General features: G+C 41.7%; 1 protein-coding gene across 5 annotated transcripts in view; it reads left to right on the forward strand.

Annotated features, from left to right (window-relative positions):
• Positions 1-15,439, forward strand: part of Zfp75d (zinc finger protein 75D) — a 56,646-nt gene extending 41,207 nt beyond the window's left edge. For 3 of the 5 annotated variants that reach the window (XM_087600793.1, XM_087600797.1, XM_087600795.1), the window contains exons 2-4: positions 8,280-8,766; positions 10,410-10,536; positions 12,348-13,214. In XM_087600793.1, the coding sequence (XP_087456919.1) occupies positions 8,362-8,766; positions 10,410-10,536; positions 12,348-13,021 (1,206 nt within the window). In that variant the 5' untranslated portion in view covers positions 8,280-8,361 and the 3' untranslated portion in view covers positions 13,022-13,214. Of the gene's footprint in view, positions 1-1,876; positions 2,084-8,279; positions 8,767-10,409; positions 10,537-12,347 lie in introns of all 5 variants that reach the window. The other 2 variants (XM_087600796.1, NM_001409006.1) reach the window with 2 other exon arrangements.
• The last annotated feature ends 2,808 nt before the right edge of the window (positions 15,440-18,247 follow it).

Consider the following 18,247-nt stretch of genomic DNA (forward strand, 5'->3'; position numbering starts at 1 on the left):
GTGTTGAAGAGCACTGACTGCTCGTCCAGAGGTACTGAGTTCAAATACCACCAACCACATGGTTCCTCAAACCATCTGAAATGAGATCCGATGCCTCTTCTGGTGTGTCTGAAGACAGCCACGGTGTACTAATGTATCATAAATAAATGAATTGTCTAACAAAGCCTCAATTATACATCTCAGTGTGGTTTTGAATTCTCTGTGCTCCCTATGCCTCTGTCTCTGTCTCTGACTCTGACTTTACCTCTGCCTCCGATTTGACTGTGAATCTAAATCTGCTGCTGACACTGACACTGACCCTGACCCTAATCCTGAGTCTGACCTCACTCGGACTCGGTCTCTGACTCTCATTCTCACCCTGACTCTACTCTCTGACTCTGATTCTGAATGTTACTTTGTTCCTGCCCCTGACTCTGACCCTCACTCAGACTCTGTCTCTGAGTCTGACACTGCTTTCCCCTTACTACTGTGGTAACACGATCATTAGTTCATTTTTCAAAGACATCTACTATAGAACTCTTTTTCTATCACCATTTACTCTCTAGATTGAAGGGAAACCATTTGATTTGATATGATTCATTAACAAAATCAAAGATGTATTCCAAATTCATAGGGCAACAATTGAAATTAACTGCCGTTCATAAGAGTTCTCAACAAAATGATTTGTAACCAATATGTTAAGTGCAGGAAGAGGGCTTCAGAAGAGAGTTAAATGCTGTCTTTCTTTCAATGTCATAAATACCGGCCAAAACTAAAAGAGGAGGAGATTGCTTGTGTTTACAACTCTAACTGTCTAAACTGCATTAGCTAGGGAAGTCAGGACAGGACCTGAATCAGAACTGTACCATGGAGACAGGTACTGAAGCAGAGGCTATGGTAGCACCCTGGCTTCCTCTCCTCAAAGTCACACAAATGGGGGATAAATAAACAGCAAAGTATGAAAAAGAAGTAAGGACAAAATGTATCAAACAGGTTGACCTACATCAATATTTTGAGGTCTGCCCCTGATAATGTCTATGATTATTTGGATGTGAAGTTGTACCTGGTACTCTGTAAAATGTATACTTTTCATCATTTGGATTGTAGGTATGTTTGTACCTTCAAGAATGTGTTTGTTGGCTGGGTCTGCAGCTATGGAGGTCAGAACCTAGCGTCAGAACCGGCACAGTATGAGATAGAGGTGGCTGTGTGATACAGAGTGGGCCCTGGGAATTGAACCCCGGTTCCTCTGCAAGAGCAGCCAGTGTTCTTACCCTCTTAGCCAAGCACGTCTGCAGCTCCATATCTTTTCATGTCTTATGAAGGGTGTTCGTTAGAAAGTTTCTTAGAAGGTCACGGTTTATTATAGCTTAGATTAATGCATGCAAGGACTACAGGGAAAGAAAGAAAAGAAAAGAACAGAAAACACAAGGCCAAAAATAACAGGATCAAAGAATGAGAAAGAGAAGAAGCAGAAAAGGAAGTTTGGTGGTGATCTATGGGAGGTCTCCCTAGGACTGTACTACTGTCCGAATGATCGCTGTACCGAGAAGCATAAACAAGGCAGGTACCTCACTTTAACCAGTGCTAAGATTGGTCCAATTGGGATTGAGGATTCAGCTAAGTGGTAGAGCACTTGCCTAGCAAGCGGAAGGCCGTGGGTTCAGTCCTCAGCTCCGAAAAAAAAAAAAAAAAGATTGGTCCAATTGTATTTGCCCTTTTCGACATGGGCTTCTAGCCAGAAAGGGCCTCCGTTTTACAAATTCACAGCAGCAAGCTTTCAGATAAGCCTCAGTTCGACAACTGGACTGGGTATAGGTTAGAAGCAGCAGGATTCATTAAGGTCCATGGCCCATGGACCTGAATTCATTATAAGGGATTCCATTATTTTCAGCAGGTCAGCTTCTCACCAGAATCCGGCCCTTAAATACGTTCTTCAAGTGACTATCAGATTATGACCGAGAGCTGCGCCAGTGACTTATCTCTTGCAGAGTCTTGTTTGTTTCACTGAGGACAGGGATTCGATTCCTAGCAGGTATATGGTGGCTCTCACTGCCTGCATTCCGGAGCCAAACGCTGCTGCGCCCTCTTCTGGACCATCCAGGTACTGCTTACACGAAGTCTCCATGCAAACACACATGTACACACCCAACTATAGCCACCTTCACGTATCTTAAAGTAAAGTGAATGAAGCGTGAGACTAAGACTCTCCTCTTCTTGGAAAAGTAGAATAGGAGAGTGGGATCGCCTTGTGCGGCCTCACAGAAAACCGCGGAAATAGGGCCTGCTCCCCGCCCCCATAGGCATGGACAGCACGGGGAGGAGGGGCTTTGCACGAGGAACTGCTTGCTGGGCTTTGCTAGACAGACTCTTTGCTTGGTGGACACATCTTCAGGGGAAAGTACTCCGAGCACAAAAGCAACCCCTGGGATGCCAAAGACTCCTAGGTAGGCAAATTCTCCGTGGTGTGACAGGAGCAGACGAGCTGCCTTTGCATGTTGCTTCTATTTCCTTCCCTTAGAGAGAGACAAGGAGTAGCTGCTAGCGGCTGGTGAGTTGGACGTTAACCGGACACCATATTGGCATGTAGATTTGCAACAAGTTTGGACACCGGGTAAGGAATGGATTGCTCAAACACTTGTGGAGTGAGAACTTTGGAACTTCTTAGTCTGCAGTGACATTCAGACATTTGTGAAAGCATGGCTGTTTGCTACTTTTCATAGGTGGGGTGTACGGTCATGGATGAGAATCTTTGAGAGCGTTAGTGGGACTTTGCTGGTGGAGAAGGGCTCGTGACAGTGCTCTACCCCAGCAGTGCAACTTGCATAGGCACACAGCTGGAATGTTGGCCCCGTCTGAGACTTCGGAATCGCTGATGGCTTCGCAGGGAATCCTTGCCGGGGCCAGGATCTTAGCAAGGAGTCCAGGTAGGGAGTAGAAGTGCCCAGGGACAAGCTAGCGCGTATAAACCATTGATCACCATGAAGCTGACCCTGAGAGAGACGGGGCACAACACCTAATGCATGATTTGAGAGGCATTTTGGAGAGATTTAGCTCCTTTTGAATTCTCTGTGCAGTATGGGTACATATAATAGGCCGTGTGGGGGAGCATAGTCCCTTAGGGCAACATATCTTCTCGGTGTTTTAGGACCTACTCAACTTGCTCGTTATGAGGAGGAAGTCACGACATTCTGTACAGCCAGTTTCCTGGGCATTCTGCCCTGCTCCCACATCGCAAGACCCCTTTTCTTCCTTTCTTCCATTTTGACAATGATTGGTTTTATTCATGTTCCAGGTATGAGTGTTTTACCTGCATTTTTTTACGTTTCCATGCATGTAGTCATGTTACAATTTTTCGTGATCCTTGGAGCCAGAATACATCCCTCTTCCTGTGGCACTGTACTTTTGAAGAGGAGTCAGTATGAGGGCATGTGGGGTGTAAGAATGTACCATGGTCCTCTGAAGTGGTAGTGCATGTTCTTAGGCTCTGAGCCACCTCTGAGATCCTGTGAGTCCCAGGGATGTAAATCAAGTCATGAGGGGAATTTGTCTGCTCCTTTAGTCCCTGAGACAACTTGCCAGTCTCAACAGAAGACATTTTAAAAATATGTAAATTTTTCTGCAAGTGTTTTCTACATGCTTGCTGGTCTTTGAGTGTATGTGGGCCTGTGTGTGTGTGTGTGTGTGTGTGTGTGTGTGTGTTTCTGTGTGTGTGTGTGTCCGCGTGTGTGTCTGTGAGTGTGTGTCTGTGTGTGTTCTGTGTGTGTTCATTTGTCTATAATAATTTAATGGAGCACAGTGCGAAAAACTTGAAAGATACTTTCTTTCCAAATACTGTACTAAGTAGCCCTTTTTCTCTGGACCCGGCTTTGTATATGAGGGTGCCTATAAGGACAATGGAGATCCTATTGATCCCCACGTCTTGCAGTTAAAGCATGGAATGCTGTGCTGGGCCTTCTTTTTATAACATTTTAAGACAGCAAATCATAAAAACAAATGTAGGCAGTCTTCTAATTAATTCATACCAGCCAGCCAATCGAGGGACATACTTTAATGCCAGCATTTACTGGGCTGAGGCAAGTTGAAATATGAGTTACGGGTCAGCCTGGACTATAGAGCACTTATCAGGATAACCAGAAATATTCCAAGGAGCCCTGTCTGAAATTAGAAGTATAATTTACAAACAACATAATTAATGAATGAATAAACCAATTTCATTCACAAGAAATTTCAGTCCTAATACTTACCTAATATGAAAATATTACCGTAAGATAATAGCGAAGTGTAATACTGCCCAACCTGTGGATAGTGGGACAGGAAATAGACAGAAGTTTGAGAAAATGATGATTTATAAAGTGAAATCCTCCGGGGCTGGCGACATGGCTTAGTGGGTAAGAGCATTGACTGCTATCAAAGAGGTTCTCAGTTCAAATCTCAGAAACCACATGGTGGCTCACAACCATCTGCCAAAAGATCTGATGCGTCTTCTGAAGACAGCTACAGTGTACTTGTATATCAGAATTAATAATTTTTTACAAGGCAAAATTATACATCTCAGTGGTGCTTGGAATTCTCCTTGCTCTATCTGCCTCTGCCTCTGCATCTGACCATGTCCCTGCCCCTGATCCTTCCCTGACCCTGAGCTTGACCCTGAACCTGACCCTGACCCTGACCCTAATCCTGACCCTGACCCTAATCCTGACCCTGAACCTGGTCCTGGCCCTGCCTCACACTCTCACTCTCACAGTCACTTACAATCTGCCCCTGACCCTGACCCTGAACCTGCCCCTGCCCCTGACCCTGACCCTGACCCTGTCCCTGACCCTGACCCTGCCTCTCACTCTCACACTCACTTTCACTCTGACCCTGACTGTGACCTGATCCTGACCCTTATTCTGACTCTGACTCTACATTTCTATTAGTGAATGGTTAACATGCAGATTATTTCAGTTTTCAAACTTTCTACTGTAGAATTCTTTTTATATCACCAGTTGTTTTCTCTCTAAATTGTAGGGCAACCATTTTAATTACTTTGAGTCATCAATCGAATCAAGGATGTCTTCCAAATTCATCGGGCAACAATTGAAACTTAACTGTAGTTCATCAGTGACTCCAATGTTCTCAAAAGAATGATTTGTAACCAATATGTAAGTGCAGGAAGATGGCATTAGTGTGAGAGTTAAATCCTGTCTTGGTTTCAGTGGGATAAATACCAAGGCCAAACCTACTAGTGGAGAAAAAGAGCTTTTTTTTTTTAAATTGACAACTCACACTTTCTAAATCTCATCAGCTAAGGCAGTCTGGATAGGACCTGAATCAGAGGTGGACCATGGAGATATGAGCTGAAAAAGAAATAAGCTAGAATACTGGCTTAATCTCCTCCAGGTCACCTGAATGTGGTGGAAATAAACAGCAAAGGATGAAAAAGAGAAAAGGACAAAGTATGTCAGAAAGTTGACCTACATAAATATACTGAAGTCTGCCCCTGATAATGTGTGTGATCATTTGGATCTCAAGTTCTACCTGACAGGTTGTACAATGTATACTTTTCATTATTTCTACTCTATGAGTGTTTTCCCCTAAAGAAGGTATCTGTTGTCTGTGTCTAAATCCTCTAGAGGTCAGAGGATTACTTCAGATCCCCTGCAGTAGGAATTTCAGGTGGCTGTGTGATCCAGGGTGGACTCTGGGAATTGAACTCAGGATCTTCTGCAAGAGCAGCCAGTGCTCTTCCCCAGTGAGCCATGCATGCCTGCAGCTCCACATTTGTTCATGTCTGAAGAAGGTAGTAGAAATGCAATGTTTCTCAACAGGTCCAGAGGAGATAACTATAGATAAAAGCTTGCATGTGGCTGACAGAACACAAAATAAATCAAAGACAAAAACACTTCAAAGAGACAGAGAAAAACCTGAGAGGGAAATCTGTGATCTAAGGGGAGTTCTGTCCAGGACGGAACTACACTACTGAAAATCATAAAACAGTCATGTCCCCAACCCTGACCAGTGCTAAGATTGGTCCAAATGTATTGGCCCTATTGACCATGAGTTTCTAGCCAGGAAGGGCCACCGTTTAACTGATCCACAACAGGAATCTATCAGATAAGCCTTAGGTCAACGACTAGACAAGGTAAATGTTAGAAGCAGCAGGATTTATTAAAGTCCATGTCCCATAGGCCAGGAACCATTTTAATGGATCCTATGGCTTCCAGCAGGTCTTCTCGTCTCCAGAACCCAGAGATTAAATAGGTTGTTCACCTGACTGTCAGAGGAGATCCGGCAGATGCAGAGGTGACTTGTCTCTTGCAAAGGCTTGGTTCTTTCACTGAGGACAGGAATTTGATTTGCAACACCTACACTGTGGCTGTCTCTGCCTGCATTCTGGTGCCTTACGCTGCTCCGCCCTCTTCTGGACAGTGCAGGTATTGCACACCTCAAGTGTCCTTGAGAACTCACGGGTACACACAGAACCATCCCCCTGCTTCACAGGTTGTAAACTATAATCAATGAAGTGGAGAGTAAAAGTCTTGTTCTTCTGGGCAAGGTAGAATAGGAGAGTGCGATCACTCTTTGTGCCCTCGCAGAAAACCGCAGAAATAGAGCCTATCCCTACTGGGTAGGCATAGACAGCACGGGGAGGAGGGACTTAGCCCGAGGAACTGAAGAACTTGTTCCTGGGCTTTTGAAGTCGGACTCTTTGATTGGCAGAAACAGCTACAGAGGAAAGGTCTCAGAGCGCAGAAGCAACCCCTGGGATGCGAAAGATTCCTAGGTAGGCCTATTTTCCCTGGTGTGACCAGGAGCAGACCAGATGCCTTTCAGGTTGCTTCTATTTCCTTCCCTTAGAGAGAGGCCGGGAGTAGCTGCTAGCGGCTGGTCAGTAGGACTTTAACCGGACACCATATTGGCCTCTAGATTTGCAAAACGTTTGGTCACTGGGTAAGGAATGGATTGCTCAAACACTCGTGGAGTGGGAGTCCTGGGGGAACACTAGGAAATTCTCGATCTGCAATGACATTCAGACATGGGGCAATCAGGGCTGCTTTGCTACTTTTCCTTGGCGGGCAGTTTTGTCAGGTATAGCATTCACTCCTGCATCCACCAAGCTTGCAGATTCCTCTAGCTCCTGATCATGATGCCCAGAAAGGGCCATTTATCCTAAGAGATACTGGCTTCTGATACCTAAATCTTGGTAGTGTCACTGTATTTCTTGTGTCTGGGTGAACAATTAGACATAACCTATACCATAGTGTACTTGTTGCAGCCTTTGAATTTTGATGCTCTTTCTGCTGGATAGCCTGCTTCTGGGAAATCAGACTATGAAGACTATCCTTAGCCTGAAGTGGACAGAGTTTTAGTCTGACAAATATGAAGTCTGGTTAATGCTTAGTTCCTCTTAATCCGGACGTTTCCTATGTATAAAATCCTTAATCATCACCATCCCTGGTTTTTGAAGAGCCTGAGTTTTACATGTCTTGTAAGCCAACGGCAACTACATCTTTCTCCAGTTAAACAGACCCCTGGATACACTGGACAGATTTGTACTTTATAAACTGTTCACAGTTACGCATCCTCCATGTATCTGTGGTCTGTCTCCATTGTGGCTATTGTGGGGCATTTGCTGAGACCTGTTCAGTTCAGTTACCTTTGTTCTAATGATATAGCTGATCTCACTGTCTCATTTTTCCTCTTGGTGTGAATACAGTGAAAATGGAAAATGTTAAAGGGATTGTGAAGCAAAAAAAAAAAAAAACCATCACTTATTGTGAAAGAGTTAATGGGCATCACCAGTAGTTTTCCATTGAGTAAAACTGAAGTATTCAGATTACCTGTTACAATTCTCAAAAACCGAAATATGCCCTATTTGTGCAAAGTGGATAGATGTGCAGAAATGAGGTTTTTTAGCCACTGTGTACTTGTTCTGTCATTCACCAACTTTTCCTAAACCAGCAAAAAAAGCATTGTTTGGCACTTGTCTTTACTGAGCTATGCTGCAGTCTAATGTGGAAACACAAAGGAAAAAAGCATAGCTTCGGGGGTGTGCATTCTCATAATACTTGACAGGTGACTATAAAGGGGAGGTGGGAAGATTTCTGTTCAGTTTTCTTTGGTAATAAATGCCAAGTAAATCTGTATCATATAACTGTCTTTTCGTTGTCTCTCTGTCTCTGTCTGTCTGTCTGTCTGTCTCTGTCTGTCTCTGTCTCTGTCTCTCTGTCTCTCTGTCTCTCTCTCTCTCTCTGTGTGTGTGTGTGTGTGTGTGTGTGTGTGTGTGTGTGTCCCTCCCTCCCTCTGTCTCTTAGGAAGAAGAGTTGACCTGCTGGTGTCTCAGTTGTGAAAAGTGGTACCAAGGGGACATCAGTAAAACAGTTCCTGTAGCACGTGATGAGTGAAGTGAATGAAGATGGCTGTTTCAGCACTCACATGGGAGCTGTGCAGGAAAATAACAAATCTATGCAAGATAACTCAACCAAGAACAGTCATGACAGTTCCCAGACAAGAAGTCATTCTCCCAAAAGTGCCCAGCAGCAGTTCTGGGACTTCTCTTATATGCAAGTACCTGGACCACTAGAGGCTGCCAGACAGCTTCAGGAATTATGCAACCAGTGGCTGATGCCAGACACCAACTCAAAAGAACAGATCTTGGAAGCTCTGGTGCTCAAGCAGTTCCTGACCATTCTGCCCCAGGCAATGAAGAACTGGGTGCAAAAGCATCATCCCAAAGATGTCCAACAGGCTGTTACTCTAGTCAGCTGCTTGGAGACACAGCCTGATACAGTGTCCAGCAAGGTGAGAAAAAAGACTCCTTGTAATTCACAATGACATAGGGCAAAGGTAGATATGTCTTGGTTGGCAGTTATCAAAGAGTGAGACAGCTTTCATTCCCTTAGAATGGCTAGGCAGAATCGAAAATCACTCTATAAATTTGAGAATCCAAGCAAAGTCTTTCATGGCCTTAAAGTGGAGAGGTGTTTTTTGTTTGTTTGTTTGTTTGTTTGTTTACTTCTTTTTAAGGCCAGGAATTGACAGTGATAGATTTGCTCTAGCAGATCTAAGTATAGAAGACTTGAGATGTTAGAAACAGTGAAATGAAATGCAAGAAAGGGATGTTAAGGGGTGGTCTGAAACATGTTATAGCACTTACAGAGGCTACAGTAGAGGGTACAGAACAGAAGCACAGCTTAGACAACTTTGGGGAGAGTGCAAAGGAAGCAAAAGTGCAGAAAGCAAAATGGAAATACATTAAAGAAACATGCCCACAGAGAGGTCGAGAGACTCTAGATGCTGGGACCAGTATCCTCTGTTGAAAATACATCCCCGAGCTGAGAGATAAGGACTTCCACTGGCCTGTCTATTCTAGTGGTGCTGCTAGTGAGTGAGGATCCAAGTTACACCCCCAGTGACAACAGAAACCACCTCCATTCAGAATCCAACCTTAGAATATCAGGCAGAGTTTATTTTTGCTATTTTGTGGTAACCAAATCATGTAGAGGGAGGTTGGAACTCATTTGTCTCTTCATTTTTCTCTTTACTTTCTTTTTTTAAATTAACCCTTTCCCCTACAAGATCCTTCCTCACTTCTGAGAGATTTGAAAGTTAGGCTGACAGAAAAAGCTTTTTTTTTTTCCTTTTTCTTTTTTTCAGAGCTGGGGACCGAACCCAGGGCCTTGCGTTTGCTAGGCAAGCGCTCTACCACTGAGCTAAATCCCCAACCCCCAGAAAAAGCTTTTTAAGTTCAGTGTTTTATCTTTTACAGAGAAGGAAAAGAGAGAAATCACTTCATGAGGGATAGTACCCAAGAAAGCAAGTGATCAAGGTAGCTTTACAGCAACACACCAGTATGCCCAATGCTGATGGTGTCTTGAGCTGTGGCTGTGTTAAGCAGCCACAGACGCTGCTAAATAGTAGAAGTGTTGGAAGAACTCAGATTGCTTTTTGTTTTTTATTGCTTTTATTATTTTAACTTTTTTAAATTCAAAATTGGAGCCATTTGGGGCGGCAACACAAGACATGAGCGAACCAAGGAAACTGGTCTCCATAGACACTTTTTTTTTAGTAAGAGGGGCTATAGAATTTTATTGCCACTTGTTTGAAAGGAGCCCATATGTAAACATATTATTTAAAGTACTTAACGTTTACCTTCTTCAGACAGCCTCATTTTAGCCTTTTCTCTGCTGCTAAGACCCCTAGTGTTTTGGCGTTTCTTAGACCTTACTGACCTCCAGGCACCTAGACTTGGTGTGATGACAGTGGAAACTGAATAATTCCCAAGTGATTCACCAATCCACTTGCCTACTTCAAGCCGTCTCGGTTTCTCCACCTAAATTCTTTACTGATAGTTTCTTCAGCATGCAAGCTTACCACATGATTACCAGGCAGGCAACAGAACAGCTTCTGCAATCGACTACATTCAAGTCCATTCTTTTCTTCAGGACTTAGTAACATTTGAAGATATAGAAATGCAGTTATCTGAGGAAGAATGGGGTATACTGAGCCCTTCCCAGAAGACACTCTACAGGGACGTAATGCTGGACATCTACAAGCTAACAACCTCTCTAGGTAAAGATACTGCCTTTCCTTTGTGTAAGTTGTATAACCTGGACTGTGCTTGTGAAAAATATATCCTGCGAGAAATCCCCTGTCGGACAATAATTGATTTAGATTGCTTCTTCACTGTTGAATCAGGAACTTCTTTCTATTTTCCGGATTCTGCTGTTTTATCGGATGTTTGGCTTGCAATTATCTCTGTTAAATTATCCTTTTTATCTTCCCACCATGAGCTTCTACAGAATAATAGTTCTTTTCTCTTGTATTTTATTGTATCTTATCTTATTTTTGAATTTTGCAGGATATAGTTTCTGTGTGTAGCCTGGCAGTCCTGGAGCTCATTCTATAGACCAGGCTGACCTAGAACTCACAGAGATCCACCTGCCCAAGTGCTGGGGTTATAGCATGCACCACCACCCAGCTCAGCATAAATTTTTTTTTAATTTTTGTGAGGATTAATTTTTCCTGTTAGAATGCATGGTCCTGCCATGAAGGCTAGAACTCTTAACTCCCTTAGCTGTAGATACCTATAACTTTTCCTATATCTTTTTGTTCTTACATTTAAGACCATGTCATTTTGAATTAATTTACATACAGTATGAAATTGAGGCTGAGCCTGAGGCTGATTCTTCTTTACTCTTTTATTCTTTTACTCATACCTATCTGTATGAGTCAGGGCTCTCTAGAGAAACAGAAGTTACATGAATATATATATATATATATATATATTCATACACATATATATGAATATATATTCATTCATTTTATACAACTTTGATGTATATATTATATATAATTTATTTATATATATTTCTATTATGTATAATTTATTTTATTAACGTGGCTGTGGTCCAACAATAGCTATCTACCAACGGATGGTCTAAGAATCCAACAGTTGTTCAGTCTATGAGGGTGGATGTCTCGGGTGTTCTCAGTGTACTCTGGAATCCTGAAAAAGTGGGCTCTAATGCCACTGAAGGAATGGACTTAACCGGATGGGGATTTAGCTCAGTGGTAGAGCGCTTGCCTAGCAAGCGCAAGGCTCTGGGTTCGGTCCTCAGCTCCGGAAAACAAACAAACAAACAAAGGAATGGACTTGCCTATGAGGCCATATAGGCATTGTGGGAAGGGGAATATCAACGTGGGGAAGAAACGACTTCCTGAGCAGTTATAGCTGGGTCTCTCCTTCTAGTTCACTTCAGTGTCTCTTAAGAGAAAACATCTCATGCCTGCTGTGCTAAAGATACTTCTTGTTCGTTAGCCTTTGTGTGACAGCATCTCTCTAGATGGTGCTGTTTATACATGTAATTGCCTCTAAACTTCTTATGAGATGTCTCTATGCTTAAGGAAGACAGGTACACTCTCCAACCTGCTTATCGTTGGCAAATACCAATAATTCCTTTTCAGAATCCAGTCTGGTTTGCGTGCTATCTACCTCATGGCTTCACATTCAGTTTGAGAAAGAAGTAAGCCTATCCAGGCAGCCTTCTGCAGGTAGTTTTAAGATTGGAAAATACTGGGTTTGAGTTGCTGCTTTCTTCTAGGTGTTTTTGGTTTAGTTTTTCTGAAATTCAGGAGTCCCAGAATTCTTTGCCCTCTTCCTACGTTTTAGAATCACCTTCTGTGGCTTCTGACACTATTTAATGGGCCTTTTGCTGTACCCAACAGAGCGGATCGAGGACTATGGATCTATACCATTTTTTCAGCCTGGGCCAGAATCAATAGTTTATGTATTTCTTTAATTATTTTCAACAATTCTCTCCGTTCCTTTAAATTTTATTTTCTAAGAAACACCTAACTGATTCTTTTCTTTCTATGAACAGGGCTTACGCCAAAAAACGTCATGGGAAATGATCAGCCTGGATCTGCTGCTACATCAACAATAGAAGCGAGACCATCGCAAGCATCAAGGGCCAGAAAGAAAGCTTCCCGGAAAAAACACAAGGATAAGCGCAAGGTGCAGGCTCCTCCAGGCACAGAAATAGGGGTAGCTTCAGTTTCTCAAAAGCAGATTCTAAGACCTGTGGCTCACACAGAAAGCAACATAGTACACAAACCATATAAATGTCGGCAGTGTGGGAAAAGCTTCAGAATTCCTTCTGAGCTTGCTAAGCACCAGAGAGTTCATACCAAAGAGAAACCTTTTACATGTCAACAGTGTGGTAGTACTTTCCGCTGGAGTTCAGATTTTAAAATGCATTGCCTGGCTCACCAAGAAATCAAACTACATCAGTGCTCCTGGTGCCAGAAATGCTTTAGTCGTAACGCAAACTTAGTTAAACACCAAAAAATTCATACAGGAGAGAAACCCTTTAATTGTATTGAATGTGGGAGACTATTCATTCAGAAATGTCACCTCATTAAACACCAGCTAATCCACATTGCTGACCGTCCCTATACATGCAACCTGTGTGAGAAAACATTTAACAGACGCTGGAGCCTTCTCAGACACCAGAGCATACATAGTCAGCAAACTCAGACAGAATTCCCGTGCTAAGGAAAATTAGCATATTGCAGGGACAGAATGTAGAGAAGGTTAAGAGTCTAGAAAATCATGGAGAGTTATGTTTCATATCATAGAAAGATATCATAGAAAGTCTACACTGTTTGCTACTGCATTTCATTTTCAGTGTTAACCACACAGTTTTTCTTATGACTTTAAGAATAAAAGAAATGAGAATGTTTGTCAACTATGTCTATAGCTACATTTTTCTTTGACACTATCCTCTGGTGTCAGATACCATGAACTCTGATTTTATTCTTCACACTTTCTCAGCAGAGGTGTAAAATGCTATTAGCGCCCATGACGGCAGGAGGAATTTATATGCATGAGATGGTTTCAGTGGCTATAATGTTTATCTCCATAGACGACCAAAATCAAGTATCACTTTATGAACAAGATGAGAGGATTGTGTTTCTCCTAAATGTTACCATTGTAGTTGTCACCCCGAGTGACATTGTCTAATTTCAAGGAAGTTTGGGGAGCACAAGAAGACCTGAAAGGCAACCCAAACCTAAAAAGCTGTAAGCACTTGAACTCCACTTGTGATTCTCTCTCTGTACACACTCGTTATCCATCTCTGTGGAAGTGCATGAGAGCAGGGATTCTACACACTGAAAGCTTCCAAATGGGAGCATACCATTCCAGTGCCGAAAGAGAGGTCTGCTTTTGTGATCTCTTAATCTTAAATGAGTATAGCTGATTTTTCTATAGAAAAGTGTGAGCATTTAACTTACTGATAAGGGCAGCGGGTTGGGGCTTATGTGCCCTCTTTGGCATGGTACACATCTCATAATGGAAGGGGTCATCAGGAAGTAGCCAGGCAAAGAAAAACCGGTGGCTTATGATCGAGTTAGAACCAGAGTAGACGGAATCCTAGATTTATGTTGAAATCACAACTGCTTGGCCAGGAGGATTTTGCTTAAGATGGCCGTAGATTCATTCAAGTCAGAGAAATGAATCCAGATTTGTGAGTTCATGAAAGATGGATTACATTGTGCTAGCTACTTTAAGCAAGTACACACACACACACACACACACACACACACACCAGTGTGAATTCACTCCACGAACTCAGGGAATAAAAAGCTCCTTGATAAGAATAGTGTGAGATAAGTTTTGGCTAACAACCAAAGACAAACTGGCCTTAAGCAGAATTTTTAGTTAATTAATTAATTAATTAACATCCCAACCGTAGTTTTCCTTTTCTCTCCTCCCAGTCCTCTCCCTTCCCCCATCCACTCCTCACTTTCTCTTCAGGAAAGATACATCCCTTGAATATCAACCAGCCTTGGCAATTCAGGTTGCAGTAAGACTAAGCTCATCCTCATGTCCTGAGGCTAGACAAAGTCACGGCCTGGCAGAATTTGCCCCTTTTGATATGGAAATAGAGCTTAATGGGTGGCAGCCTTGGTGAGCAAATGTTAACAAAAGTACACACTCAGTAACCATAAACTCTTAATTATATTAGAAGTATGGCTTTACTTTAAAAAAAAAAAACTCTTTTTACAGTTTCTATGCCTGCTTCGTGACCTGCCTATCTTACAGGCCTGGTAGAGGAAGTGGTCCTTTAGTCAAGTTACACTTTTGCATAACAATATTTCCTAAGCAAGCATCTTGGTAAGCCCTTTAGAGTAACAGTTTATTATTTCAGCTGTTCCTTCATCATAAGGAATAAAACACAAACACAGTACATAGCCACAGTTTCTGTCCATCCATGAGGAATTGGACTGTGGAATTTGCTCTGCAGATTATGAGCCTCTGAACTGGGCAATGGCGTATAGATGTTGCTTTGGGCTAAATGAGGACTTAAAGGACAACTTTATTAGGCGTTCAGGTCTGCTTGTACACACTGTTATTGGATAATAAAAGGGGTAATGAGAGCTGGCACTTTAGAGCAGAAGCATTTGTTCCTGATCAATATGGAAAGTTTTATATAGTTCTTGAACCTCATCTCTGTAAATTTAATAATTTTAGACTTAAATTATTAATAAATAATAAGTGAGACTGATGAGCCAGCAGTGACGGAACTTTAGCTCCTATGACAGAATTTGGTTCAGGCATTTGGTGTTCACCCATAGTTTTAATTTTCCATGAGGATCTTGCTTAGTTTTCTGTATGTATAAGTGGATTTTCTCATGCACCTTTTCCCCGATTTTAAATTCTGAGCATATGAAGAAAAGTGATGTTTCTATTACTTATATTAGACTGATTGCATAAAAGCTTGTTTATCTTTTCCTATTTCTAAATGAGCATTTTATTTCAATTTGTTGGTATATTGTATGCATTAACTATTTGATGGTTGTCTGTTTATTTTTGGTTGATCTTAGGCATAAAGGCAGCCTTGATAAAATGTTTGGTATGGGGGCTGGAGAGATGGCTCAGCGGTTAAGAGCACTGACTGCTCTTCCAGAGGTCCTGAGTTCAATCCCAGCAACCATACGGTGGCTCACAACCATCTGTAATGGGATCCAATGCCCTTTTCTGGTGTGTCTGAAGACAGTGACAGTGTATTCACAAATTTATTTTATAATAAATAAATCTTTTATAGAAAGAAAGTTTGGCATGGAATATTATTAATTTTATTTTTTATGTTTTTTGCATTTTATAAATGAAAAATATTTTCCACACACCTCAAAGTGCTCTGTGGTTATAAATTGGCTTTTCAGTTAATAATATACAATACAAACTATTCTACTTAACTCTTCTGGAAATGAACTTATACAGTATTGTCTGACTTGAAACTGTACCTAAAATTTGATTTAACCAAACCAGTGTCATCTTCATGAGGAAAGAAAGTACTACTGTCTGTGGTTTATAAAATGAAATAGATACTTTGACAATAAAAGAAAGGAAAGAGGGCCTGCCTTCAGCAGCTGGATGAAGTCTTAGAGTATGACATGTGAATCCCCTAATTCAGCAGCATCCAGGGCACCCAAAATACACAGAAGCTTCTGGAGATGTAGTATGAATAACCAACTCTCCAGGAATCCAAGGCAAGTTCTTCAAGCCAAGACTTACTTGTAAGAAAGTAGGTGGAAAGGCTACTGTTTGCATGGGAGGTTTGTAGGAAACCATTTTCAAGGCCTATATCCAGTCTTTCTGGAACTTCCTGTTGGAGGTCTGTTTGTTTTTATATTATTTTATATCTTTTAATATATTTGCCTTGCTGTGCACATGTCTTTGCATGTGTACAAATGTGTGTAGCTATGAACACACACCTCAACACATATGTGGAGATTAGAGGACAACTTGGAAGAGCCCATTCTCTTCTTCCACCGTGTAGATTTCAGAGATCAATTTCAGGCCCTCCCCATCCTTGGGTGGCAAGTCCCCTCACCCAAGGAACCATCTCACACATTCCTTGAGCTTTATTTCTTTACAGCCTCTGAAACTTGCCTGATAATTCATTATGTCACAAGTAACCTAGTCTATGAAGGTGGTCATGCTGCAAAATAGCATTACAGTGGACAGTGTAGCAACCAAAGTTTCAATAAGCCATTGATATTACTTATCATCTGTAACTTACGTAGGTGGAAGTTGTTAAGAATCTCACCCCAAGACCTAAACACAGATACTTGGAACTCAAAGAGACTGTAGCAGCATGCACAGCGCCTGCAAGGTCTAAGCCAAAAAGAGTCCCAGCAATGAAAGGGAAGTGGATACACACCCCTATCATTAATCCAGAAGTGATCTCCAGTTCAGAGCTCAAAAAGGAAAAATCCATTTTTTCCACTAGGGTTTCACTGGGTATACAAATCGTGCTTAAAGCTGGGCTTCAAACTCAGCAACAAATGGCCAACGCAAAATGAACTGAATGACACTTTTGGAGGTTCTTTATCTAATAATGTATTGGCAGGGTTCTTTAAAAAACATCATACAGGTCCTTTGTGCATATATTATGGTTTCCAGTTTTGTGTTTTTATGGGATTTCTGTGTGTGTGTGAACATGTGTGTCTCTGTGTCTGTACATATTTCTTGTGCTTTTTCTTTGGCTCGTTTTATTCTGTTTGTTTTGTTCTATTCTGGTTCATTTGTTTTTATTTTATCTTTGTCTCTATTATTATTATTATTATTATTATTATTTAGATGCCTGTTTATGTTCAAATAAAAGGGAGAAAGAAAAGGTATGAATTCATGTGGGTGGAGGGGAGGAGATTTGAAGAAGTTGGGGGAAACTGTAATCAGAATGTATTGTATGAAAAACTATATTTTCCTTTTTTCTTTTTTTTTTCAGAGCTGGGGACCGAACCCAGGGCCTTGCGCTTGCTAGGCAAGTGCTCTACCACTGAGCTAAGTCCCCAACCCCGAAAAACTATTTTTTCAATTAAAAAAAGTCATCCCAGAAATGTTGATCTTATTGATGTATGAAAGATTCATAAAGTGATTTTTTAAAAAATCATATTGTGCACAGAGAACAAATAAGAAAGGTTTTCAAACTGAGATGAGCTTCATTTTGCAATGTAAGGAGCCTAGAGTTGGTAACCAAGAACACAGAACACAACATAGAACAGAAAAAATTATAAAGCACACCCAAACAGACAGGCAGGCATCAAATTGGTGAATATATGGACTTTTTAAATGGAGCACAGACTCTCCCCTCTTCGCCATGAGAATAAAATGGAATTCCTGTTGTCTCCGAAGACTTTGAGTAAGAGTTCACCCAGCCTCCTTTGTCTTCTATTTGATTAAAGCTGCTCAAACCTGCCAAGATTCCAGGGCAGGAAAAATAGACTCCCTCATCCAATTGGGTTTGTGAGTTTCCAGTTAGTGTTACAGATGATTACATGCTTAAGCACCTAAAATAGGGCACATCTATTCTAGTACAATTCCAGAAGGCAGAAAGTGTAAAATCAAGGTGCTGGCTGGGTTTACTAGTGCCTGGAACAGTGATTGGAAACCTGTGGGTTGTGACTCCTTGAGTGATTGAATGAAGCTTTCACAGGAGTTTTTAAGACTATCTTAGAGGGGGTTGGGAATTTAGCTCAGTGGTAGAGCGCTTGCCTAGGAAGCGCAAGGCCCTGGGTTCGGTCCCCAGCACCAAAAAAAAGAAAAAGACTATCTTAGAGATATCATATATTTGCATTACAATTCATAACAGTAGGAAATTATAGATATGAGGTAGCAATGGAATAATTTTATGGTTGATAGTCACCACAACATGAGGAAGTATATTAAAGAATTGCAGCATTAGGAAGGTCGAGAACCACTCTCTAGAAGCTT

The sequence above is a fragment of the Rattus norvegicus genome, chromosome X (assembly GCF_021556685.1).
Source record: "Rattus norvegicus strain SHRSP/BbbUtx chromosome X, alternate assembly SHRSP_T2T, whole genome shotgun sequence".
In the NCBI taxonomy this organism is placed as follows: Eukaryota; Metazoa; Chordata; class Mammalia; order Rodentia; family Muridae; genus Rattus; species Rattus norvegicus.